The sequence below is a fragment of the Hypanus sabinus genome, chromosome 12 (genome assembly GCF_030144855.1).
Source record: "Hypanus sabinus isolate sHypSab1 chromosome 12, sHypSab1.hap1, whole genome shotgun sequence".
NCBI lineage: Eukaryota > Metazoa > Chordata > Chondrichthyes > Myliobatiformes > Dasyatidae > Hypanus > Hypanus sabinus.
Genome location: NC_082717.1, coordinates 24,956,729 through 24,982,733, shown reverse-complemented (window position 1 = coordinate 24,982,733; position 26,005 = coordinate 24,956,729). Strand labels below are relative to the sequence as shown.

The window sequence follows — 26,005 nt, the reverse complement described above, 5'->3', positions numbered from 1 at the left end:
GAAAACGAGAACATAAAGGGATACATTTTACCATTGATGGAACAGCTTCACAAATTCTTCCTTTCACATATTTATCCAATTTCCTTTTAAACCATGTGGCAATCTCCACCTTGCCAATCAGTTAAATTCAAACCTGCTAATTACTGACATCTGCAGGAGTCTTCCTCTCTCATAAAACCCTTAATGAATTTATCTACTTACATTTAACGACATGGAGCTTTGCAAGCCAGGCAGCATCAATGAAGAGAAGTGGTCAGTTGATTTTGGTTTTGAAAGGCAAAGGAGATGTAAGCAGTCTAAAGAGGTAGAGGGAAGGGGTGGAGCAAAAGCTGGTAAATGGTAGGGTGGATCCATAGTATTGGAGTATAAAAGTTGCATTGTTTGCTGTGTAACCAAAACTATGTAGTCAGCTTTGAGTTTGCAATTTGCTATGCATGTATCCAATTTAGGAGAATGAAAGCTTAAGAATGTAGAAGATAATGGTAGGTTAATGAGAGGTAGCTAAGAGATGTAGATTAGAACATGATTAAGTTAGTGGGTAGAAACAATAGTGGCAGATGTACTTGTGATACGCAACTGTAGACCAATTGGATATGCTAATCCAACTAAACTAGGAGATTGCTGTAAAAAATGCTATGTACAAGGATCGGTGGGCAATCAGTGACTAGTTCAATGACTGTCTCAGCTTTGATTTGCAAATTAAAGTTTAACCCTTCTCGAAGAATCTTCTGCAACTCCTGGTCATTTGTGGGGCACGAGAAACCATGACAATATCGGTGACCGTGACAAGACCAGAAAGAGACCCGCGAAAGGAAACAGCAGATTGGGGATGCTTCCCAGTCCTCTAGGGACCCCCACAAGGCTAACAGAATTAAGGGTGCACCCAAACAAAAGGCAAGCGCTTTTTGCAACAATTTTGACCAAGAATTCTGTTGGTTTTGGGGAGGTCTTGGAGTCTCAGAAGTGTGGAAACACTGCCGAAGGGTCTCTCCGGTCCAAAGAATCTGGCAGAATTGGGGGTTAACAGGAGGCTCAGAGGATTGATCAAGAACACTGCAGTGAGGGCAAGTACAAATAAGCTAATAAGAAGTTAAGTGAATAAAAATTCCACGTGGCGTTGGCAAGTCCCTGTGGATACTGCTTTGTATAAAATGAAGGTCTGAACAGGCAGGGAAAGGAAAATAGAGAAAATCCTCGTGGATACCGCCTTAAGAGATAAGGGTCTGAACAGACGAGGTGCAAAGAGAAAGTTCTGTGGATACCGCTCTGAGTGGAGGTCTGTACAGGCAGAACAGAATAGGAAACCAGGACAGTCCAATATATAGTTTAAAGCGCTGGTAGATAGACGATAGACTAGGCATAGAATTAGAGTAACTAATATCCAGTAAACGAACTGTGAATCTCTGAAATACCTTAAAGAGAGAACAACATGGCAGGTAAAGGAACAGCAGTAGAGATTCTGAGCAAAAAAATCCCGTAAATAAATATGAGATCACAAAAACTTCAGAAAAATGGGGGAAAAAAAGAACCAAAAACCTGTCACAAAATGGCCGAGAAGGAACGTTTGATGTAAGCTTGTGCATAGAAATGAAGGCACTAATTAAAAATTACAAACCAAAAGATAAATCCAAGAAGAGGGCAAAAAAGAGAATGAGAAATGGAAGTGCTAAAACTCTTCAGAATGGAGAGAGAAAGGCTGAGGAGGACAGGTAGAATATTGATTACAAGCGAGGAAGACACTCAGGTGCTGGAGAAACAGCCTGTTAGAGAGAGAGGAAGGAACAGTGAGAAGCTGGCTTCAGTTCCGTAACCGGATGTGAAAGAAACAGTAAAGCCCCCTCCCTATAATGAGGGAGGAACCCCTAAGCAGTGCCCCCTGCTGACGGGGACAGTAAACATGCAGGGAGAAGTACAATTTTGGGATAATGAGGAAAAAAGACAATACGAGAAGGAAAAAGCAGCGATATGGAAGGAGATACAGGCAGAAAGGATAAAGGTGGAACAGGCAAAGAGAAATGAAAGAAGAGATTGAACAGATGAAATACTTGAGAGAGGAAAAGGAGTATGAGGAGTATCGGTTATACCATAGAAATAAACAGACTAGAAAAGAAAGTGGCTCATCAGGGCAGGAAGAGATGAGGCATTCAAGAGGAAGTGGAAAAAAGATAGGAGATGAGAGTCTTGGAGAAATACAAGGCAGAAGAAAATCAAGCATCAGTAAGGATCATGAGGAGTCCCTGCCACAGGTGTACAGACACAGACAGGAAGAAAGAGAAGGTGACTCATTGGAGGAGCAAGAGTTAAGTGGAGAGAGAGAGGATGCAAAAATTTGTGGGGAAGAGGTAGAAGGCAGAAGCCTAGAAGAGCAGAAGGAGGCGGTAGGGAAGCAACTTGCGGAAGTAGAGAGAGAGCTAGATAAGTTACTGAGAGGGGATTGCCAGAGGAGATGCAAAAAATACTCCAGGGGCCAACCAAGTACTGAATCAGGACAGAAAGGAAGGACTCCACAGGGGGACCGAGGGAAGAAGAGGACCCCGGAGAAATTTGTGTGGGAGGCAGTCAAGACATACCCTGAGACAGATGGGGAGTCAGGAGAGGAGGAGAGCCAGGGCAGGTGGGAAGAAGGAGGAAGAATGATGCCGTTGTTAGTTAAGGATCAGGACAAGTGCAGTACATCCCCTGTGGATCCCAGGGCCTAGAAGGGCTGAACAACACTCTGCCCAATCTACATGAAGGAGCAGGGAGATGGATTAGAGCCTTTGAAGAAGAAACGGTGGGACAATTATTGGCTATGGGAGATTTGAAGGCACTATTGATAAGGTTGATGGGAACCTCCAAATTTCATGAACTAATGGAAATGGCTGGCATAGTAAACTCGAACGACCCGAGAACTGATGGAGACGGGTTTGACAGAGTGAGGCAGAGGGTATGGCAGGTCCTCAGGAAGCTTTATCCACCCAAAGTGGACCCCAAAGCCTTAACGGTGGATCCACTGGGAGACACTGAAAACCCAGCAGCCTACGTAGAAAACCAGTTGAAAAGGTGAAGACTGGAGACTGGAGACTGAGCAAGAGGTGGAAAATAGCTTATTTATCACCACACTGTTCCGACATAGCATTTTGGATGCAATGCCTCTGCAAGTAAAATCCAAACTGGAGGAAGTGGTTAGGCTGACGTCAATGACCCCACAAGAATTTAGAGGCCATGTAGTCCATGCAGTTGAGAAATACAGGAAAGACAAATGAAGGTTGGCTGAGCAGCAGGAAGAGGTGCAAAGAAAGTTAATACAAATGCAGCTCGAAAAACTCAAAAAGGAAAAAGAAAAGCAGAAAGATGCTGCCAGCAACTACCGGTCCGAATACAGCCATCGAACCAGATGAAGAACCGCTATATGGAGGAACCAATCATACTGTAAGACAAGGGCTGGAAAACCCCATGCCAATAATCAATGTCTTTGGAGGAGCATTCCCACAAATGCCCTATCAGGAACAGACTAAATTCAAACAGCCCAGATAGGACTGTAAGTTTTAAGGAGGGGGACAGAGGAGCTATGGGCAGAGGGGACCAGTGAGGAAACTGGGGGAATGAGAGGTCGAGAGATTGTGCTGGGGATGTAATCAGCCAGGTCACATAAGAGATTATCCATTTACACCATAGCCTGTCACACACCAGCAGGAACCGATAAGAAGGGATCTAAAGTTTAGCCAAGGACCAGCCCCCACAGGCCCAACAGGACCTGTGAACCCCTATGCGAGGTATTAGGGGTGCCCCGAGAACTCGAGTGGGAAGGGACATTACCCAATGATAACAAGGGAGGCAGACGAGGAACCCATTGTTCAGGTTATGTTAGAAGGTCAACTGACACCAATGATGATAGATACTAGAGCCACGTACACTTGCGTACAGCCACAGTATGCCCTTCACCTTCCCATGGCAGGAAAGTTTATTAAAACGGTAGGGTTCTCGGGGAAAACACAGTTGACACAGTGCACGGCTCCAGTGCAGTTGAGAATGGGAAGTAAAGGAATTGTTTTGCCGGTGCTAGTATTTAAAGGAACTCCAATTAATTTGTTAGGCAGAGATGCCTTATTGAAACTGGAATTAAAATTAGAATGCACCAGAAATGGGCTGAGTGTGGAAAGAGCAGGGGCTCAATTGATAGTGCAAGAAGACAAGAAGGCTAATGTCTTTTGGATAGGAGACATCGCAGATCAGATTCAGGAAACCTGGGAAAAATGGAAAAAGGGCGTGCAGGCTATATTACCCAGGGCTGTAATGCCCAAATCTGAGCTACATTGTACAGTGGTTTTTGACGAGACTCAGAACAGGGAGTTAGAGGAGAGATGGCACCTGGAGGTATGAACCCAACAGCACCTGGAAGGGGAGGCTGTGATAACTGGAAAGCAAGGAGCAGCTTTACAAGTTAAGTGGAACACCTTTTCAGAAAAATGGTACAGGATACCGGAGGCTGCGCCCCACGTAACGTTGTTGGTAAACAAGGGATATCAGTCTGAAGACTTAGGACCCTTAGTTAAGAGTGCTGAAACCGTAACAGTGTGGAGGAAAATCACGCCAGAGGTGTGGATATCAGAAGACAACAATTACATTAAAATAATGGTAAGTGTAGACATGGTAGGGACAGTGAGAGGTTGAAATAACTCCCCAACCACACATGCCATTGCTGGGAAAGGAAAGAGGCCAGGAGAAAGATAGGTTAGATGAGCTGCCGTCTATTCTGTGGTCACAGCATGACGTGGACGTAGGGAAAATAAAAACAGCTAGTCAGGTGGAAATAAGGCTGAAAAGGGGAGCAATTCCACCCAGGAGACCACAATACCCTCTAAGACCAGAAGCAGAAGAGGGAATAGCATCGACAGTGCAGGGGTTGCTTGAAATAGGAGTGCTTAAAAGAACAAACAGTCCATGAAATACCCCATTGCTGCCAGTCTTAAAAGCAGATAAATCTAAGTGGAGATTGGTGCATGATTTGCAAGCAGTAAATGATGTGGTAGAGGACTGGCCAGCGGTAGTCCCCAACCCACACACGCTTTTGACTAATGTTCCCCCAGAAAGCAAATTACTTTTCAGTGATTGATTTGTGTTCGGCTTTCTTCAGCATTCCTCTGGCCGACCAGTGTCAATATTTCTTTGCATTTACTTAGAGGTGCTCAGTATACCTATACCAGAATGCCACAAGGGTTTAAACATTCACCACATGTTTTTAAATCAGGTGTTGAAGGCAGACCTAGAGGGCATACCATTGGAAAGTACATTGTTACAGTGTGTGGATGACCGGAACAGTGTGAGCAGGACACTATAACTCTGTTAGAGAAGCTGGCACACGGAGGACAAAGTATCCAAAAAGAAACTGCAATTTTGCACGCAGCAAGTGGAATACTTAGGCAGGGTAATATCCAAGGGAGTGAAGGCGATAGTACCAGATCAGATTGAGGCAATAACTAAGGCCCCAAAACCCCAGACTGTAGGGCAGATGATGACATTTTTGGGAATGACAGGGTACAGCTCAGATTGGATAGGAAAATATGCTGAGATTGTGGCACCTTTGAGAAAGATAATGAAAGAAGCAGGACATACAAATTTGAAGAACGGCTTACAGTGGAATGGAGAGGCAGAGATAGCTTTCAATACTATTAAACAGGAATTGCAGTCAGCACCAGCATTAGCTTTGCCTGACTACGAGAAGGTTTTTCATTTGTATGTATCCAACCGACAGGAGGGTTATGTCACAGCAGTTCTAACACAAGAGTCAGGTACAGGAAAAACAAAGCAGCCGATAGCATACTACAGTACGAGACTAGATGAGCTGGCTCAGGGGTATCCACCCTGTTATCAGGGATTGGCGGCACTGTACTATGCATATGAATAGGCATCTGTAACCCTGGGCTATCCTGTGACTGTACACACACCACAAAGTAGCAGAATTGCTGGAAAGAGGGAAATTTGTGCTGACGCCAGCCAGGATAGCAGCATATCAGATGCTATTGACATTTCCAGACATAACTATACAGAGGTGCACTACCAGTAATACAGCCGATTTTGTCCCTTTGGGCTATGAAGGAGAACCCCATGATTGTGTAGGGAAGACGATGGCATTTGCCAAATTGAGGGCAGATTTACGGTCAGAACCACTAGAGGATGCAGATAAAAAGATTCTGTTGGTAGATGGCTCTTGTTATAGGGATTATGATGGAAATCATGCAGGATTCTCAGTAGTGCAGCAGGATCAGTCAAGCTATAAGATTATTAGGATGGAGTCCTGTCCCCAACTGTGTTCAGCCCAACTAGCGGAAATCAAAGCCCTGACAGCTGCGTGTGAAATGATGGAAGGTGAGAAAGTAGACATCTATACTGATTCGGCATATGCTCATGGAGTATGCCATTTATTCGGGGCAGTGTAGAAACAGAGGTTTAAAAAAAAAGCAGTGGAGATCCCATACAACATTGTCAGCAAATTCTAGACTTAATAAAAGCCATGATGAAACCTAAAGCATTGGCTATAGTAAAATGCCAGGCACATAAAAAGGGAAATGATGTAATAACAAAGGGAAATCAAGCTGCGGACGAGGCAGCCAGAAAAGCGTCTGGCTGTACATCAGCTGTCATTGCCCCCCAGGTAAGCCTAACTCCAGAACCTGAGGTAGAGGACCTAATTGAAATACAAGGCAAGGCAACTCTGGCAGAACAGACAATGTGGAGATGAAGGGGGGCCAAGCAGAACCTGGAAGGCTTGTGGAGCATGGAAGACGGTTTGTTGGTAGCGCCCACCCCTCTACTGACGATTCTGATTTCAGAAGCGCATGGGATTGACCATTGTGCGGGGGGGGGGGGGGGGTTGGGGGGTGGGGAGTGATAAAGAAAATAAAGGATGGTTTTTGGTCACCTTATTTACAGGCTTCAGTGGACTTTGTCTTGTCACAGTGCGAGGTATGCGCACAGAATGCAGGGTTCGGACATCAGTTACTTGACTGGTTAGAAAGTAGACTCAGAAGATGGGGAGCATGGCTGACAATAACCGTCAGTATTGTATTGTTGAACTGTGCACTTGTGCTGTGCTGTTTTCTTCCTTGTCTCAAGTCTCTTGTAGTGCGTGCTGCAACCAAACAATTTCCAATGCTCGCGGCAATTACTGAAGCAAGCTTAGTCGAGAAAGAAACACCGAAAATGTCTCGTTACAGCCTACAACACCTGCAGGATGAACAAGAGCAAAATGACAGTGTGGGAGTAGATTGTAAGGGCTTCTGAGTCTTTTTCCCTGTCTCAGGTACAGAGGGACAGGTTTTTGGCTCAGCGGCCCAGGGTAACAGGGAGAGAATACTTTGAGGTCTTGGTGCAGAAAATTATAGTTTAACCCAAGATTTGGGAATAAGTGCTTGAATTTATTGGGGCTTTTGTGTGCGGACTCAGTCTTCTTTCTCTGTATGAGACCCTATGGGTCTCAAAGGGGGGAATATATTGGAGTATAAAAGTTGCATTGTTTGCTGTGTAACCAAAACTATGTAGTCAGCTTTGAGTTTGCTATTTGCTATGCATGTATCCAATTTAGTAGGAGAATGAAATCTTAAGAATGTTGAAGATAATGGTGTGTTACTGAGAGGCTAGCTAAGAGATTTAGATTAGAACATGATTAAGTTAACCGGTAGAAACAATAGTGGCGGATGTACTTGTGATATGCCACTGTAGACCGATTGGATACGCTAATGCAACTAAACCAGGAGATTGCTATAAAAAAATGCTATGTACAAGGATCGGTGGGCAATCAGTGACTAGCCCAATGACTGTCTCAGCTTTGATTTGCAAATTAAAGTTTAACCCTTCTTGAAGAATCTTCTGCATCTCCTGGTCATTTGTGGGGCACGAGAAACCACGACAGTAGCAGGGGTGGAAATAGTGCCAGAGACTACAAGGTGATAGGTTGAAGTGAAAAGGGCCAAAGATGATGGAATCTAACAAGAAATTAAGGTGGATCCTAGAATAAAGAGCAGGGAACGGCTAGGATGAGTGTGCAGCTATTGGATAGTGGAGATTTGGGGGGGGGGGGGGGGGGGCTAGGTTAAAGAGAATGACAAAGACAAGATGGAGAAATGACAGGACAGGAAGGGAAAAGGAGGCAGAATGGAAGTGATTACTAGATGTTTGAGAACTGAGTGTTCATGTTGCCATACTAGAGTCTGCCCATGCAGAATGAGGAGCTTTTCCCCTCTCGAATTTGCAACTTGGCCTTGACTTGGCAGTAAAGGAAGCCAAGGACAAAGTGTCAGAATAGGTGACCCATGTGGCCACGGTAGATTGAGCAAAGATACCCAGTGAAGCAGTCGCTGTGTCCCATCTCTCCAATGTTGAGAAGGATACAACAGTCATAGATCGAATCTCAGCCCAAATCTCCATTCCAAATAAATTCCCATTGCTCTACCCTCTCCATCCAGCTCGAGTACCCCGCACCTCTATGATCTTCATACCTTCACTGAAAGTCTGAATTCTATCCTAAAAATTGGATGCAACATTTCAAGCAGAGGCCCGAATTTTGTTTTAGCCCAAAGCTCAACTGTAGATAATTGGAAAATAAAACCAAGATGTTTGTGCTGCAGTTATGCTTCAAATGTCTAATTCATTCTCATTTAAATACTAAAACATTAATTTTACTTCAACTAATTTTCCTCATGCGAATATCACAGTGAAATGGACTCCAAGCCCATCCCAATTTAACATTTGACCTTTTTTTCCCTCTAAAAAGTCACTGCTCATCCGAAGTAAACCAGTTCATACAACTTTAAGGCCTCCAAAGTCTCCCAGCCTTACTTATGAGAAAAGCAATGCTATTCTGAAAATTGATCACATCAAGCCATATGTTCCCTGCATCTTAACTCTGCCTGTCCACATATTAATGTCCATTTAAAGCTCTGGCTTTCTGCCTAACCTAACTTTTCATAATCTGTCAGTTACCATACAACATGTGGCCCACTCTAATGTCAAACCCTCAGTGTTCCAAACATTTGTGATTAAACATCAGTGCGGATCAGTAGAGCTGAATGTTTTGCTTTTGTGTTCTAGTTTACCTACGAACTGGAGGACTGCAAGATCATTTGATCCTACTCAGATATACATCTGCTGTTTTCCAATTCCTTGCAAAATTTGCACAAATAATTTGACAAGATGCTTGAAGCAAGCGAGTAGTTGTTGAGATACTAATTTTTTCCAGAATGCCTACTAGATGTTTTTATATATATATATAAAAAAGAGCAGCTTGCAGTTGTGCCCACTAGGGAAAAAACAATTCTGGATTGGGTGCTGTGTAATGATCTAGATTTGATTAAGTAGCTGAAAGAAACATTAGGACACACATAATGGAATTCACCCTGCAGTTTGAGGGGAAGATGACAATATCAGATGTATCAGTATTATAGTGGAATAAACAGAACTACAGAGGCTTGAGAGAGACTCTGGTTGAAGTTTAATGAAAGGGGACACTAGCAGGGAAGATGGCAAAACAGCAATGGCTGGAGTTTTAGGAAGCAATTCAAAAGGTGCATCCCAAAGTAGTAGTATTCTAAAGGGAGAATGGCAGCCATGGATGACAACAGAAATGAAATACAGCATAAAATAAACTAAAAGGCATATACAGTAATATAAGTGTTGGAAAGCTAGAGGTTTGGGAAGCTTTTTAAAATGAACAGAAATCAATTGAGAAAAAGCAAAATATGAAGATAAACTGCCAACAACAGGATACCAAAGGTTTCTTTTTCAGATACTCTATATAAAAAGAGAAAGACAAGAGTGGACATCAGACTGCTGAAACATGGAGAGATAGTAATGGGAGACAAAAAAATGACAGACTAACTCAATAACTACTTTGCATCAATCTTCACTCTGGATGACACTAGTATGCCAGAAATTTGAATGTTGGGGGTGGAGCAAGTGTAGTTCCTAATACTGAAGAGAAGCTGAAAGGTCTGAAGATAGATCAGTCACCTGGACCAGATGGTGTACACCCAAGGGCTCTGAAAGGGGTGGCTGAAGAAATTGTGCAGTCATTACTCATGATCTTTCAAGAATCACTAGACTCTGAAATTAGGACTGGAAAATTGCAAATCTTCCTTCTCTCATTAAAGGAGGGAAGCAAAGGGAAAAAAATTATAGGCCAGTTAGCATTAGTGTGACCTCAGTGGTCAGGAACATGTGGGAGTCCATTTCAGTATTTGGAGTCATATGATAAAATTATTTGCAGTCAGCAGTTTGCTTAAGAGGAAATCTTGGCTGACAAATCTGTTGGATTTCTTTGAAGTTGCAGGCAGGACAGACAAAGGAGAGTCAGTGGGTATTGTTTACTTTGATTTTCAGAAAGCTTTTGAGAAGGTGCCACACATAGGACTGCTAAATAAGAGACTATGGTATTACAAAAAAGATCCTAGCATGGACAGAGGATTGGCTGACTGGCAGAAGGCAAAGTGAGAATAAAGGGGACCTTTACTGGTTGCCAGTCGATGGTGTTCCGCAGCAGTGCGTTGGAACCGTTTCTTTTCCTTGTATGTCAACAATTTGGATGACTGAATTGTGGGCAAGTTTGCTGATAAGTGGGGGCAAGTGTGTTAAGGAAGCAGGGAATCTACAGAGGGTTTTAGATTATGAGAATAGGCAAAATGGCAGATGCAATATGGTCTTGGGAAATGTATGGTCATGCACTTTGGTAGAAGGCTTTTGAAATGAATGAACTATTCTTATATCCTTCATAAACATGAATAGTAAAGATCTTAGCCTTGCTTCAGTCTAAATGTACAAATGCAAAGTAATTTAATATGTACAATAGGATAGACAATACAACAGAAATACAGTTGAGTCAACATAAATTAATCAGCCTAATGGCCTAGTGGAAGAAGCTGACCTGGAGTCTGCTGCTCCTGACTTTTATGCTGCAGGACCATTTCCCAGATAGTAGCAGCTGGGACACTTTGTAGTTGGGGTGAACAGGGTCCCCGATGATCCTTCGGGCCCTTTTTACACACCCGTCTGTAAATGTTCTGAGTAGTGGGGAGTTCACACCTACAGATGCACTGGGCTGTCCACACCACACAATGCAGAGTCCTGCCATTGAGGGAAGTACAGTTCCCGTACCAGGCAATGATGCAGCCAGTCAGGGTGCTCTCAATTGTGCCCCTGCAGAAAGTCTTTACTATCTGGGGACTCATACCAAACTTCAACCATGAGTGAAAGAGGCGCTGTTGTGCCTTTTTCACCACACAGCTGATACGTATAGACCACGAGAGCTTTGGTGATGTTTATGCCAAGGAACTTAAAGCTCTTCACTCTCTTAACCCCAGATCCATTGATGTCAGTAGGGGTTACCCTGTCTCCATTCCTCCTGTAATCCACAACGACGTTGAGGGGAGGTTGCTTTCTTGACACCACTGTGTCAGGGTGATGACTTCTCTGTAGGCTGCCTCATTATTTGAGATAAGGCCAATCGCTGCAGTGTCATCAGCAAATTGGAACAGAGGGTGGTGACACTGTCATGGGTATACAGAGAGTAAACGAGGGGGCTTAGTACACAGCTCTGAGGGGCACCTGTGTTGAGGGTCAAAGGGGCAGACATGAGGGAGCTCGGCGATCTGACTGGATCCAGCTACACAAGGCAGGGTGAAGGCCGAGGTCTCTGAGCTTCTAGTCGAGCCTGGAGGGAATTATGTTGTTGAATGCTTAACTGTAGTCCAAGAACAGCATTCTCACACAAGCATCCTTCTCTAGATGTGCAAGGAGAGTGTGTGGAGTTGTGGCTATTGTGTCACCTGTCGATCGATTGTGTCGGTAGGTGAATTGTAGGGGATCCAAATTGAGCGGTAGCATGCTATAGATGTAGTCCTTGACCAGCCTATCAAAGCATCTGCTTATCATTCCACACTTGGAGTATGTGAGCAGTTTTGTGGCCCTTATTCTCAGAAAGGCTTTCCAGCATTGGAGAGATGCACAAGAATGACTCTGAATGAAAGGGTTAATGTACGAGAAGCATTTGATGATTCTGGGCCTGCACTCTCTAGTTTAGTGGAATGAGGGTGGGAGGGTGGAGAAGATCTCATTGAAACCAATCAAATATTGGAAGCTCAGATAAATGGATGTGGAGATGTTTCCTGTGGTTGGGTGTCCAGGACTAGAGGGCACAGCCTCAATAGATGTATGCCCCTTTAGAACAGATGAGGAATTTCTTTAGCTGGAGGGTAGTGTATTTGTGATCATTGTCACAGACAGCTGTGGAGGCCTATACACTGGGTAGATTTAAAGCAGAAATTGATAGGTCAAAATTTATGGGGAGAAGGCAGGAGAATGAAATTCAGGGATACTAAAACCATGCTGAAATAGTGTTGCAGATTTAATGGGCCAATTGACTTAATTCTGCTCCCATGTCTTATGGAAAGGGTTTAGAATGCTTGCCTCCCACCAACACTGTGTCTGAGAGGCAAACAATGAAAGTTAGAAGACAAAATTCAGGTACAGAGCTCCAGTGGTGATGGTTCTAGCTATGAAGTGCATAGTTCATGTGCTGCAAAATCTGTAACACCAACATTTAAAATCAGATTTTCAATTGTATTCACACCTGAAAGCTACAAAAACCCTGCCCTACTTTCCTCCAGTTTCATTTAATCTGAACAGCTATGAAGCATTTATCTTTCACAACATAAAACATGCTAGTTTGATACCTCATTACCCAGGAAATGTATAGTACATTTTATGTGGGGGAAACAAAACTAATTTGATTGACCACTGACCTGTAGAGGGCAGCATTACACAACATGCTACATATTTCAATAACTTACAGCCATTATTATGGCAACTATCACTTAGTAACTATGCATCAGGGATCTTGGCACGTTAATTTCCATATTGCATTTAATTTTCAAAATATTCAGGATACAATTACAAATCCTTACTCCCAAACTATTTTTTTATTTATATATATAGAATGCCCTGCTTTCCTGCATTTTAACACTAATGCACAGAAACACTCACTTCAGTTCCCACCAACACCGGTTCATTTCTGCACCTGAAGCAGGATTCAGGGAATAGGAGTCAGAGTAGGAAGCACAGAGTAACAAGTGAATAGTCATTAATATAGAATAATGCACAACTCATGAATTTTGCAGCCAGTTTTCCCAGATGCTTGCTGCAACAGAAAGATCAGAAATGAGATCCAAGGATTATTGTGCACAAGGTCCTATTTCTACTAAATCTTTTAAGTCCTAGGCCAATGTTCAGGAAATAATTTGCTTTACACAAGTACCTTTAATCCAATAAAAGTCACTTTAACAGCAGCATTACCAAACCTCTAGTAAAAATCTCACAAGTGGTGAAATTAGAGCAGGGATTCAGGTTTACATTAAAGAGAGGGACAAAGGGAGGAGCTTGATGAGAGGCATGCAGAGGTAGAGAACATGAGATAGACAGGGGCAACTCAGAAAAGTTAGAAAATGGAAGTGGATTTTAAAAACTAAGCTGTTGTGTATTCAATAGTCCGCAAGTCTCTCTTCCCCGTCTACACCTCGGACTTCAACTTCAACACAGAGTCTTGCCATCTTCAGAAGTTTTCTGATGACTCTGCTATAGTTGGATGCATCAGCAAGGGAGATGAGGCTGAGTACAGGGTTACGGTGGGAAACTTTGTCACATGGTGCAAGCAGAATTATCTGCAGCTTAATGTGAAAAAGACTAAGGAGCTGGTGGTGGACCTGAGGAGGGATAAGGCACCGGTGACCCATTTCCATCCAAGGGGTCAGTGTGGACATGGTGGAAGATTACAAATACCTGGGGATACGAATTGACAATAAACTGGACCGGTCAAAGAATACTGAGGCTGTCTACAAGGGTCACAGCTGTCTCTATTTCCTGAGGAGACTGAGGCCCTTTGACATCTGCCGGACGATGCTGAGGATGTTCTACAAGTCTGTGGTGGCCAGAGCTATCATTTTTGCTGTTGTGTGCTGGGGCAGCAGGCTGAGGGTAGCAGACACCAACAGAATCAACATTGATGCACCATCAATAACTCACACTGAGACCAGGAGTGAGTGTCCATCATACCATGTCCTGGAGACTGAGGCCGAGCGTCAGGCCTCAGATCGCCTTTATACAGGGGCCTGTGGGAGGAGCCACAGGAGCAGTCAGCAGGGGGCGTGTCCAGACAGGCACATAGTTCACCACAAACATACTCATTCATAAGGCCACTGATGTTGTGGGAGTGGAACTGGACTCTGACGGTGGTGTCTGAAAGGAGGATGCTGTCCAAGTTGCATGCCATCTTGGACAATAACACCCATCCACTCCATAATGTACTGGTTAGGCACAGGAGTACATTCAGCCAGAGACTCATTCCACCGAGATGTAACACTGAGCGTCATAGGAAGTCATTCCTACCTGTGGCCATCAAACTTTACAACTCCTCCCTCGGAGTGTCAGACACCCTGAGCCAATAGGTTGGTCCTGGACTTACTTCCACTGGGCATGATTAACTTATTATTATTTAATTATTTATGGTTTTATATTGCTATATTTCTTCACTATTCTTGGTTGGTGTGGCTGTAACGAAACCCAATTTCCCTCAGGATCAATAAAGTATGTCTGTCTGTCAGCAAGCACCAGGACAATAGCACACCAATTTCCTGTTTAGAATTTGATTAAAGTTTTTGATGACCTTGGCTCTACAGGAGGTAATGACTTAACTCAGTTTTCTGAGGGCACCAACACCTACAAATCAGAAGTCAGACATGACAGAACATTTAGCATTTGCCTGACCTTGTCATCAACATTTGATTTCAGCACATCCACTGCTGAACTGGGCATCTTCTAGGATGCTTTGTGGCAACTGCTCAAGGCTTCTTTCAGAATATCTGTGAACCCTTAAATTACCATCTGGAAGAACAAAATCTGCAGGCAGAAGGGACCAATGTCTTTCCAGTACTCATCTTAGTTTTAATGTGCATGAAACCACATTAATCTACTAAGCAGGAATATCCACATGACGGGCCGTATAAATGGCAGCTCCCTGAAGCACCTTGAGCGCCATTCAATATGGCCAAGTTCAGAACCAATGACCACACATCTGGAGACACCAAGACAAAAGCAGGACCTGAAGATAAAGTGCCTTGAATAAGTGTTCAGCCCCCACAACTACACAACTATTAAACATTCAACTGTCACATTTTATAAATTAATATATTGGAGGACTTTGAGCTAATCTACAAAACATTTGTGTACATCAAAAGAAAAATTCCAAAAGCTGTCAACACTTAAAAATTTAAAAACTAAAATGGAGGTTGAAAAAGTATTCATCCCTTTATAATTACTTTGCTAATTTTCCTCAGGTGCAATTACATTAACAACTTACCCAATTTATTGATGTTGAAAATTGGAGGATCACCTATTTTCAATGAATTCACAAGAATAAATACACCCTCTCATTGCAAGGTCCAACAGTATGGTAGATTTTCAATAGACCAAACCAAAATGAAGACGAAAGAGCATTCAGACAAGTGAGGAAATTGTCATAGACAATCATAAATCTGGGGATTGATACAAGACCATGTACAATGCCTTTGACATTTTCTTGGAGCTCAGTGCAGTCCATTAAGTAGTGGAAAGAATATGATACAGCTACATTGCTTACATCAGATCACTTCTCTAAACTTGGTCATCAGAAAACTGGCACTTGTAAAAGAGGCTACTGTGACACTAACAGTCACTCAGTGAGCTGCAGAAGCCAGAGGCTACAACTGCAGATAAAGCTTATGACTTCAGAATCACTAAGGTCTTGCACAAAGAAAAGGGTTCCAATGGAAGAGTGGCAAGGAAAACTTTGCAAAGCAACTGTAAAGATATGGAAAATGGTCCTCCGGCCAGATGAGACCGAAGTGAAAGATTTTGGCCTTAACATGATGGTACATGCAGTGCAAATCTAATACTGCACATCCGTGTGGTAACACCATCCATACTGTAAAGTAAGGTGGAGGAAGTACCATGCTCTGGGCATGCTTTTCAGCAGCAGGGACTGGCAATCTGATCAGGATTGATGAAAAGATAAATGCTGCTAAATACAGAGAGATCCTGGATAAAAAAAAATCTGCCAGCCTCTGCCAGAAAGCTTAAACAGGTGAGGTTTGTCTTTTAGCAGCACACCACCAGAAAAGCCATGAAATGGCTTCGAATGAAGAAAATTGATGTCATTGTGTGGCCCAGTCAAAGTCCTGACCTTGACCCAATCAAAAATCTCTGTAAAGACCACAAGTTTGCTGTCCACTGCTGCTCCCCTACTAACCTGGCACAGCTTGAGCAATTCTGCAAGGAGGAATTAGCAAATTTGCTCCATCAGATTGTGCAAAGCTATTGAAGAATGACAACTAGTTGCAATAGCTGCGAGAGACAATTCAACTAAGTACTGAGCAAATGGGGATGAATACTTCTGCAATGCTGACATTTCAGCTTCTGACTGTAGTTTTTCATGCTTTACAATTTTCCCAGTTTTGGGGCTCGACTGTTAAAGGAGGAGCATATAATTCACAAATAAAAATTCAGTTTTTTCTCCCCCAAATCCTTAGTTGTAATACTCATTAAGTGAACAGAGGGTTGAGGACTGGATACTTTAACAAGACACTATATCCAATGAAACCATCTTGGAAAGGTTTGAATTGTATTGCTTCCATTCAAATGGTGAAGACACTTCGATGCCAATTTGGATCTTTCAACAGTAGCTGGAGCCTTCCGCCTCATTAGTGCAGAGCAAGTTTCCAATTATATTGAGTGATTAAAATTACAAGCCAAATCAGATTGTTAAAATTGAACCTCTACACTATAACAATCTTTTCTGAATGGTTTCACTGTGAATGTTTAGAGCTCTGAAAGGCGCCTATTCAAGCTGCTTGCATATCCAGTTTTCCCAAGCCCAACACTCGCACCAATATCATGGTTACACCTAAAACTAAGCTTAAATTGTCAGCCTCTCTTCACAAGCAAAATTGAGAGAAAAAAAACCAAGCGGGAGGAATAAGAATACTGGACACCAGGGGGTGGTGGGACATGCATGGTCAGGGTCAAGGCAATAATCTCTGCTGCTCCCTCTCCAACTGCTTCTGGCATCAATGACCGACCTGGACTGCGTCTAGCTAGAAACAGTTTCAAGCTCACAGTCATCATACTAATCAGTACCGAGATTGACACAAGCATTACACAGTGGAGACAAACCCACTGGGCAACTTTTCTCTCAAGTTCTAGTATAGTTGCCCCATATCTAATGCTAAACCAAACCAAACATTAAGTGAATACTTACGTATATTGGACACAAAGTACACTGCAGATGCAGTGGTCAAATCAACATGTACAAGACGCTGGAGGAACTCAGCGGGTTGGGCAACATCCGTTGAAACGAGCAGTCAACTTTTCAGGTTGAGACACTTCGACAGGACTGAAGGAGGGGGTAGGGGCTCTATAAAGAAGGTGGGGGGAGGGGGAAGGTGCCAGATGAAAAACCAATCAGAGGAAAGATCAAGGGGTGGGGGAGGGGAAGCAGGGAGGGGATAGGTGGAAGAGGTGAAGAAGGAATGTAAGGGGAAAACACTATGGGTAGTAGAAGGCAGAATCATGAGAGGTGATAGGCAGCTGGAAGACGACAGGATCTCCCAGTTGCCACGCACTTCAACTCTGCTTCACGTTCCCATTCGAATATGTCCATAAATAGCGCCCTCTACTGCCATGAGGCCAAACTCAGGTCTGATGAAGGGTCTCGGCCCGAAAAGTTGACTGCTCGTTTCAATGGATGCTGCCCAACTTACGATTATTGGAAACTGGTAGTAGGTTTTCTGCAATAGTGTGCAATTATAAACAACTATGTTAATTAGCTCTCAAAGGACAATTAACTGAAGGCCCCAATTTCCAGAGCATACACCTAAATTTGACTGCAAAAACCTAGAAATTGCTGTGATTCATTACCCCTCGAACTAGAACACAGTATGACAACATCTTGCTGTAGGGAAGCTTACCCATAACTATTCCTTAGTTCCCCTAAATTACAATTTTTTTGAACATTTTTATTAAAACTTTAGTTTAAAATAATTAAAATTGTTCAGCTGCAAATTTGATGCAGTGATACATCCCAGGATGCACTGGGATACAGAGGTGTAACCTGGGGTCTTTCAACGTCAGACAGCCTCACCCAGGTGACCCATCCAAGGTTGATCATGCCCTAAGCTTTGGTCCATGGGTCACACCTTGATCCACAGCTATCTGGAGGCTTGCTCAGCACCCTCTGTGACAGTCCTGGTGGCTCTTTTCTTTGCAGCCCTCAATGCCAAGGAGGGTGTAGGTTCTGCACAGCAAGCAGCCAGCAAAACCTCCACAGCCCACCTCAATCAATTTATCCGTTTGATTTAATCTGATTTTTCAGTGGGCGGCTGCTTGTGAGAATTTGCCATTTCAAATGCTGCTCAACCTGTCTTCTCTCCTACTGGAGAACAGGGATCCTTTAGAACTAAGCTGACACCAGACAGAAAGCATGCCCAGATAAAGGCAACGGTATTGGCTACTGTCACTTCAAAGCAGCACCTGGGCATGGAGCTTTAGTACTTGAAGACAGAAGGAGTGTGGGAAAACACGAAGAAATGTACAAATCAAAAAATGTGAATGTTTTAAATTAAAATGACTATCAAAACAATCTTGTTATTGTTAAATCACTTTAAACATGAAGAGATTACCACCCACTGTTCTCTCCAGCTGCTATATTAATCATGATGGCTTCCAGTAATAAAGCTCAGAACATTAAAAAGCAATCTGCTAATTATTAAAGGTCATAATCCATTTGGTGCAATTTTTGTAATCTACTTATTCTCCCTTCTCCACTCTTGGGCTCAGAGAAAAAATGATTGGAGAACACTATGTGCCAAACTTAAATGGCACAGGTCAAGTTGAACGGAACACGAAGATCACCCACTTTCAAGATACACTGGAGCTCCCTGCTGAGCGAATTTGTCATACTTGTTTCATTCATCTACAGAAAGATAAAACTGCAAGTACTTCACACACAACAGGATGAATTTTACACCAGTCCTGCCCAATACAAGTAGTTTGGCAGGAGTTGGGGAAACTGACTATCACGACATCTTACATGCTGTTTCAAACACATCAGCAACAATTAACCATCAACAGTATAGCAAATTCACTTCAGGTTGAACACCCCGATAAATAACTAAGGAGATCTGCCGTTAATAAGATGCAGGAAAGGTGTACTTTGGTGAAATGTGACAAGAATTAAATCTGGCCTCCAGACTTTAAACTTCAAGTGTTAAAATTCAGAAGAATCCAACTAAAAGTGTTTCCAGCCTCCCAGCCTGTTAGCATCCCATTTAAAGGCTTGTAAAATGTCCATAATGGATATTTTCTACTATTAAGTGCTACTACACAAATTATCCCCCAGTGTGAATATCTCATCTTCCTAGTCCCAAGATTCTTTAATACCGCTGCTTGGTAAAGAACAGAATTTCCTTCAAGCCTTTACTGCCATCTGTCAATTACCTCATCTCTTTCTAGAAAAGTAGCCACCTGTCTTTTCCAGAGTGGAGCGGGGGAAAGGAGGAAAGTTTTAAGACTATTGTCACACTGTTACACTATCTTACTTGAGTAACATTTCCATTTAACACAAGGAATTCAGTTGCATGATGATCTAACACTGAAAGGCTTATTCAGTTGTTCTACTGGTTCCATCCCAGTTTCCTTGCGGACTTGAAAGTTAATGAGTCAAGAGGTTCCAATGTAATCACTTTTTAAAACAGCTCCTGAAAAGACCCAGCACACCTGAATTCAGTGTATGGGATGGGCAATAAATGATGGCCAGGACAACCAGGTATATGTTCTCTACATATTATAAATCGGTTATGTCAAAAACAAGGAAGCACTGGTTGGAAACAGTACAGGACAGTTCAATGATGTGCTGACCATAAAGTGAAGTAGCTGTGAAGGGATATTTTGTTAAACTGTTAAGATTATGAACAGGGCTGTGTGCTCAGTCCACTGCTGTTCACTCTGCTGACCCATGACTGTGCAGCAATACACAGCTCGAACCACATCAAGTTCGCTGATAACACAACTGTGGTGGGTCTCATCAGCAAGAATGATGAGTTAGCTTACAGAGAGGTGTAGCGACTAACTGACTGGTGCAGAGATAACAACCTGTCTCTGAATGTGAACAAAACCAAAAAGATGGTTGGTGACTTTGGGAGAGCAGAGCGACCACGTTCCACTGAACATTGACGGCTCCTACGTTGAGATCGTTAAGAGCACCAAATTTCTTGGTGTTCACCTGGCACCGAATCTAACCTGATCCCTCAACACCAGCTCCATAGCCAAGAAAACACAGCAGCATCTCTACTTTCTGTGAAGGCTGAGGAAAGTCCATCTCCCACCACACCCCCCCCCCCCATCCTCTCCACATTCTACAGAGGTTGTATCGACAGCATCCTGAGCAGCTGCATCGCTGCCTGGTTTGGGAACTGCCCCGTCTCAGATCGCAAGATCCTGCATCAGATAGTGAGGTCAGCTGAGAAGATCATCGGGGGCTCTTCGCTCTATTACAGACATTTACACTATATCCGCAAAGCTAACAGTATTGTGAATGACCCCACAAACCCCTCTCACAAACTTCTCCCTCTTGCTAGCTGGCAAAAGGTACTAAAGCATTTGGACTTTCTCAACCAGACTGTGCAACAGTTTCTTCCCCAAGCCATCAGACTCCTCAAAACTCAGTCTAGACTGACATCTACATCATTATTATATTGTAGTTTGTCCTCTACTGTGCCTATTGTCTTGTTTATTTATTGTACTGCCCTGCACAGTTTTGTGCACTTTTAGTCCTGTGCAGGTCTGTAGTCTAGTGCAATTTTTATGTTGTTTTACATAGTCTAGTGCAGCCGTGTGCTGTCTCACATAGTCTAGTGTAGTTTTGTGTTGTTTCATGTAGCACCATGGTCCTGGAGGAACGTTGTTTTGTTTTTACTGTGTATTGTACCAACAGTTTATGGTTGAAATGACAAACCAATTATTGATGATTACCCAATTTCCCTTGGGATCAATAAAGTATGTCTGTCTGTCAAAACTTGACTTTAGCATTTGCCCAGGTGTCTGCATTTCAATGCAGACAGGATGATTGCAGGATTGGTACAAATTTGTTCTTTTTATCCAATTTGGCCTTGATTCAGCTGAACAGGCCACGTGCAAGGTCAAAGTTTTTTTTAAATAATTGGCTGTTTATTGCCACAGTTTTCACGTAGGATCTAGCACTATGTTCAGCAAAGCCAAGAGGAAATGCTGTGCAGTACTGGTACTGCTTGCCCAGAATCAACTCGAATGACTGCAAACATTATTGCCTAACAGTTTTTGAAAACACTTTCCTTAATTGTCCATTAATCACTTCCTGTAACTAACCTTATATAGTATCCTTTCTCCTCCCACTTCATTGCTTTCAAAAGTTTAATATAGGCAAGACAATCATTATCCATAGAATATGGATATCATGTCATTTTTTCTGTACCTACCTGAACCCTGACCTTGAATCCTCCTGAGCTTCACACCACAAATGGAAATTGAAGTAAACAAGTACTGTTACCCACTGTTCCTTCAAAACCACCTAGTCACAACTCATGACTTCCATTTCAACATGCTGGGCTTACCAAAAACTCTGCTGAAACCATTTTAACTTGTTTAGACATTTCTCTTCATCAATACTTTTAGAAACTTTGGCATTTATACTTCCTCTGACATTTAATGTCTTCCTTTGAAGCATTGCTGCTGAAACTTTAAAATGCACTAAGGTATTGTTATTTAATTTATATTGCATTTATTCACATTCATAATACCTTCATTAAACAGTAATGTTGTCCAATTAATTAGTTCTCAACCCTTTCGTTTTTTTTTAAAGTTAAGATGCAAAATTATCCATTTAATGGCTGGTTAATGATTACATTTTAACTAAGCCAAGCACAAGCGATGTTGATCTTGTGACACTGATAGACGTGAAACACAAATCATTCTCCTCCCTCAGTGTAACTGAAAAATTACTGTATTACTTCCCCCTCCTCCCATGTGAAAGGCAAGATAAAATGCATTTTAGATCTTCAAAAATCATTCTTGGTGGTGAGTGTGATTATTAACCCTGATCATTTGCAATACCAGATCTATCAGCTCTAAGTGCAAACTGAGCAAACATTCATTCAACACTTTACAGTTTAAAGGCAAACTTAAATCTCTACTGTTTGTGCTTCCATTACTGGATTTTTCAAAGCAGTTCCACATCTGTTTAGATGAGCAAGTGTCTGAAACAGTCTGATTAATACATAATTTTGAACCTGCTCATACTAAAAATCACTCCTTACTAAAATCAATATAATCAAAGTCATGGCTTACTTGTAAAGTGTGTAGTTCTTCTTTCTGTATCCTTTTCAGACTTAGAACAGCATCGCGATTCTCTGCAATAAGACAGCAGCAGTCCCAGGTCACCACAACCATCAAAAGACATGAATTTCCATTCAATACATTTGTTCACTGCTTTCTTTCCCAGTTCAAATAATGTTCACTTAATTTAACATCAAATAGTACAAAGGAGAATCAAGACATCCAGAGGAACAAGCACTTAATTGCTTTCCGCACATTCAATATTTATGCACTAGCATTCCTTCAGTGAGTGGAAACGTCAAAGGGAAAACAAGCAGGGAACAGGTTTCCAGCTGATTCAACTGAACTCCCATAACTGCCCAGCTTCGACAGACATTTTACAGGTGTTACTTCAAAATAGTAACAGAAAAATTAGATCAGGGATTTTTTACTCAACTGTTGCTAATTCAACACCTGAACCTAGAAAGTTGAAAATAAAGAAAAACTGCAGGTGCCAGCAATCCAAAATTAAAAAAAGATACTGGAGACACTCAACAGGCCAGAAAGCACCTTTGCAAAAAGTTAATGGTTGAACCCAAGACCAGTAATGGCCTGCTAAGAATATGCCGAATTTTCTGAATCCAGGGGGGGAGGGAGAGAGAGGCAGTGTTGGGGCGCGGGGAAGGGAAGAGATATCTTTGAAGGAGGTTGACTTATAAAAGGCGGTTCTGTAGATGAGGACCTTTATAATTAAAAATCAGCAGCTTCATGGTACCATAACATGAATTCAAGTTTAAGTATAGTAGTCTGAACATGTACTCATTTACATGAAAAAAAACATTATGTATTTATGGCATAGTTCCACATGATACAAAATCTAAAGTGGGCCAATAGCTAGAATCAAAACTTCAGAAAGCAGACAAATGCTACCAGTTAAAACAAATTCAAAACTTACCTTTTTCTTTGCTAAAACACTCTGCCCACCCTTCCTCTAGTTCAAGAGAAGACCATTCTCCCCATCAAATCCCAAAAAGAAATAGTGTCTCAGATCTGTAGGGCCTCCTAAGTATTTGGCTGGACAGTCCATAACCCAATGTAACCATAGCAGCTTTCTGGCAGGCTACTTTGCAGTTTGTTCAGCCTTTGAACACACTGCTGTTGGCTCCCTGCCTGGGATCTGCTACACATTTCTGGGGAGTTTTAAATTACTTTGAATTGACCAAGTTGGCTGCAGAAGACACGCCAAGCAAAGGTGCAGTTGAATCTGAAGTTCCACTGCAAATGGATCTTGCCTCATTTTAACTCTGACCTTCAGCTCAATGGTACAAAAGAAACAGCAAACCACCTTGGCATAGATTTTCCAGGTTCTACATGGCAAGCCATTAATTTTAAACAGCTTAGTGCCAAATTACTCTGAGTCAGTCTCTGCATAACCAAAGGAGGGAGGTATAAGATAAACGTTATATTTTTGAGCTGGCTTCATACTAGTACACTTAATCACCCAGGTGGGGGCCATTGACCTAACAAGGTCTACGCCAACTTAGTGCTGATACCAGCTTTCGTCAGTCCCCTTCTCTCCCCGCCCCCCCCCCCATTTCCCCTCCCATAATTCACCTGCACAGACAATCAACTTCCCATTTAACAATATGCAAGGCAAACAAAATGTCACTGATTTATTTCATTTCATTTTAAATTCAGAAGGCCTGTATAATTAGACATTGACTAGGTCAGTCAAGATCAAACAGGAAGTGCTAACCCTCCTAGACTGTCCACATTCTCAAGCAGAAAGCCATCCTTGCAATTAACTGCATTGACCATTACAGCACAAGAGGCCAATGGGTCCATCCTAGATATGCCAGCTCAACAAAATCCATTTGCCCTACTGTATTTTCTTCTACCTCATCTGTCTATATCCCCAATCATTCTATCAGCCACATGCATTCAAGACCACTTAGAGCTCAATTAACCTACACAACCTTGGGAAGGAGGAAGAAGATGGAGAAAACTGGAAGAAAATCATGGAAACAGGGAGAACCAGCAAACTCCAGTGTCCAAGTCAGGATCGAACATGGGTCCCTGGAACAAAGGCTGTAGCACCAGTCCCAATGACTCAACTCAATGGCCAGAGAGACAGTTCCCACTTGGAACAAAGGGAATAGTTATTGAAGAACCAGCAGGTGATTGAGAAAACAACAGGCAGGATAGAGAGGAAAGTCAATAGGTGTTGTCTACTTGGATTTTCAGAAGACCTTTGACAAAGTGCCACACAAGGCAGCTAAACAAGAGCCCATGGTATTGAAGGACAGACACCAACATGAATAGAAGATTGGCTGACTAGCAGGAGGCAGTGGGAATAAAGGGGGCCTTTTCTGATTGGCTGCCAGTGACTAGTGATGCTCCACAGAGGCCGGGGTTGAGGAAGCAGGAAGTCTGCAGAAGGACTGACAGATAGGGCAAAAAGAGGCAGATGGAACAGTGTATGGAAGTGCATGGTCACATACTTCAGTGGAAGGTATAAATGTGTAGACCATGTTCTATATGGAGAGGAAATTCAGAAATCAGAGGTGTAAAGGGATATGAGAGTCCTCTTCCAGTGTTCCCTAAAAGTTAACTCACAAGTTGAGTCAGTGGCAAGAAAGGGAAATTCAATGTTAGCATTCATTTTGAGAGGACTGGAATATAAAAGCAACTGTAATGCTTAAGCTTTATAAAGCTTTGGTCAGACCACAAGCAGTACTGAGCAGCTGTGAGCCCCTTATCTCAGAAAAGGTACACAGGGATTGGAGAATGTCCAGAAGAACTTCATGAGAATGATTCAGGGAATGTAAGGGTTAATGTATGAGGAGCATTTGGTGGTTTGCACCTGTACTCACTGGAGTTAAGAATGGGGGGGGGGGGCAGGGAGAAGAGAATCTCATTGAAACTTAATATTGTAAGGCTTAGAGTGAATGTTTCGTATAGTTGGGGAGTCTCTAAGCAGAAGACACAACCTCCAAATTTGAAGGGGTGGGGGGTTGGGGAAGATGGAGGAATTTCTTTAGCCAGATAAATCTGTGGAATGTATTGCCACAGATGGCTGTGGAAATCAAGTTATTGGGTACATTTAAAGTGGAGGTTAATGTACTCCAGGGCATCAAAGGTTATGCAGGAAAATGCGGTTCAGAGGGGTAATAAATCAGCCATAATGGTTTGGTGGAACAGAATGCTGAATGGCCTAATTCTGCTCCTTTGGTTTAAGTTCTTTAGACCTGCAGGAACCTGGACAGTATATAGTCTGAGAAATAGGGAAAGGAAAAACAGGAGGTAACTTACTATATTTCCTCAATGTCTTCACACAGTCCATGTGTAAAACACACTGCCTCCATTTTTCTTTAGATACAATACTCCCCCAAATCCCAAATGTTCAGGATTGGAGGCAACTCAGAACAAGCCCTCATCTGAGATCCATTGAGTGTCCAACAGTGTGCACAGGAAAGATGTGGCATAAGAACAATGATAGACAACCCTGTGCTTGGTCCCAGGGTCTCAGAAGCGAAAACACTGCATTAACTGCAAGGGATGATCATTATGATTAGGCAGTGAAAATATGAGAAAGACCCAC

The 26,005-nt window shown here is 42.6% G+C and overlaps 1 protein-coding gene across 1 annotated transcript in view; it reads right to left on the bottom strand.

The window, feature by feature from the left end:
• The window catches only part of LOC132403320 (formin-2-like), a 392,743-nt gene that overhangs the window by 283,690 nt on the left and 83,048 nt on the right, over window positions 1–26,005 (bottom strand). Inside the window, 1 exon segment of the mRNA XM_059986771.1 lies at window positions 22,438–22,499. Within this exon segment, the coding sequence (XP_059842754.1) occupies window positions 22,438–22,499 (62 nt within the window).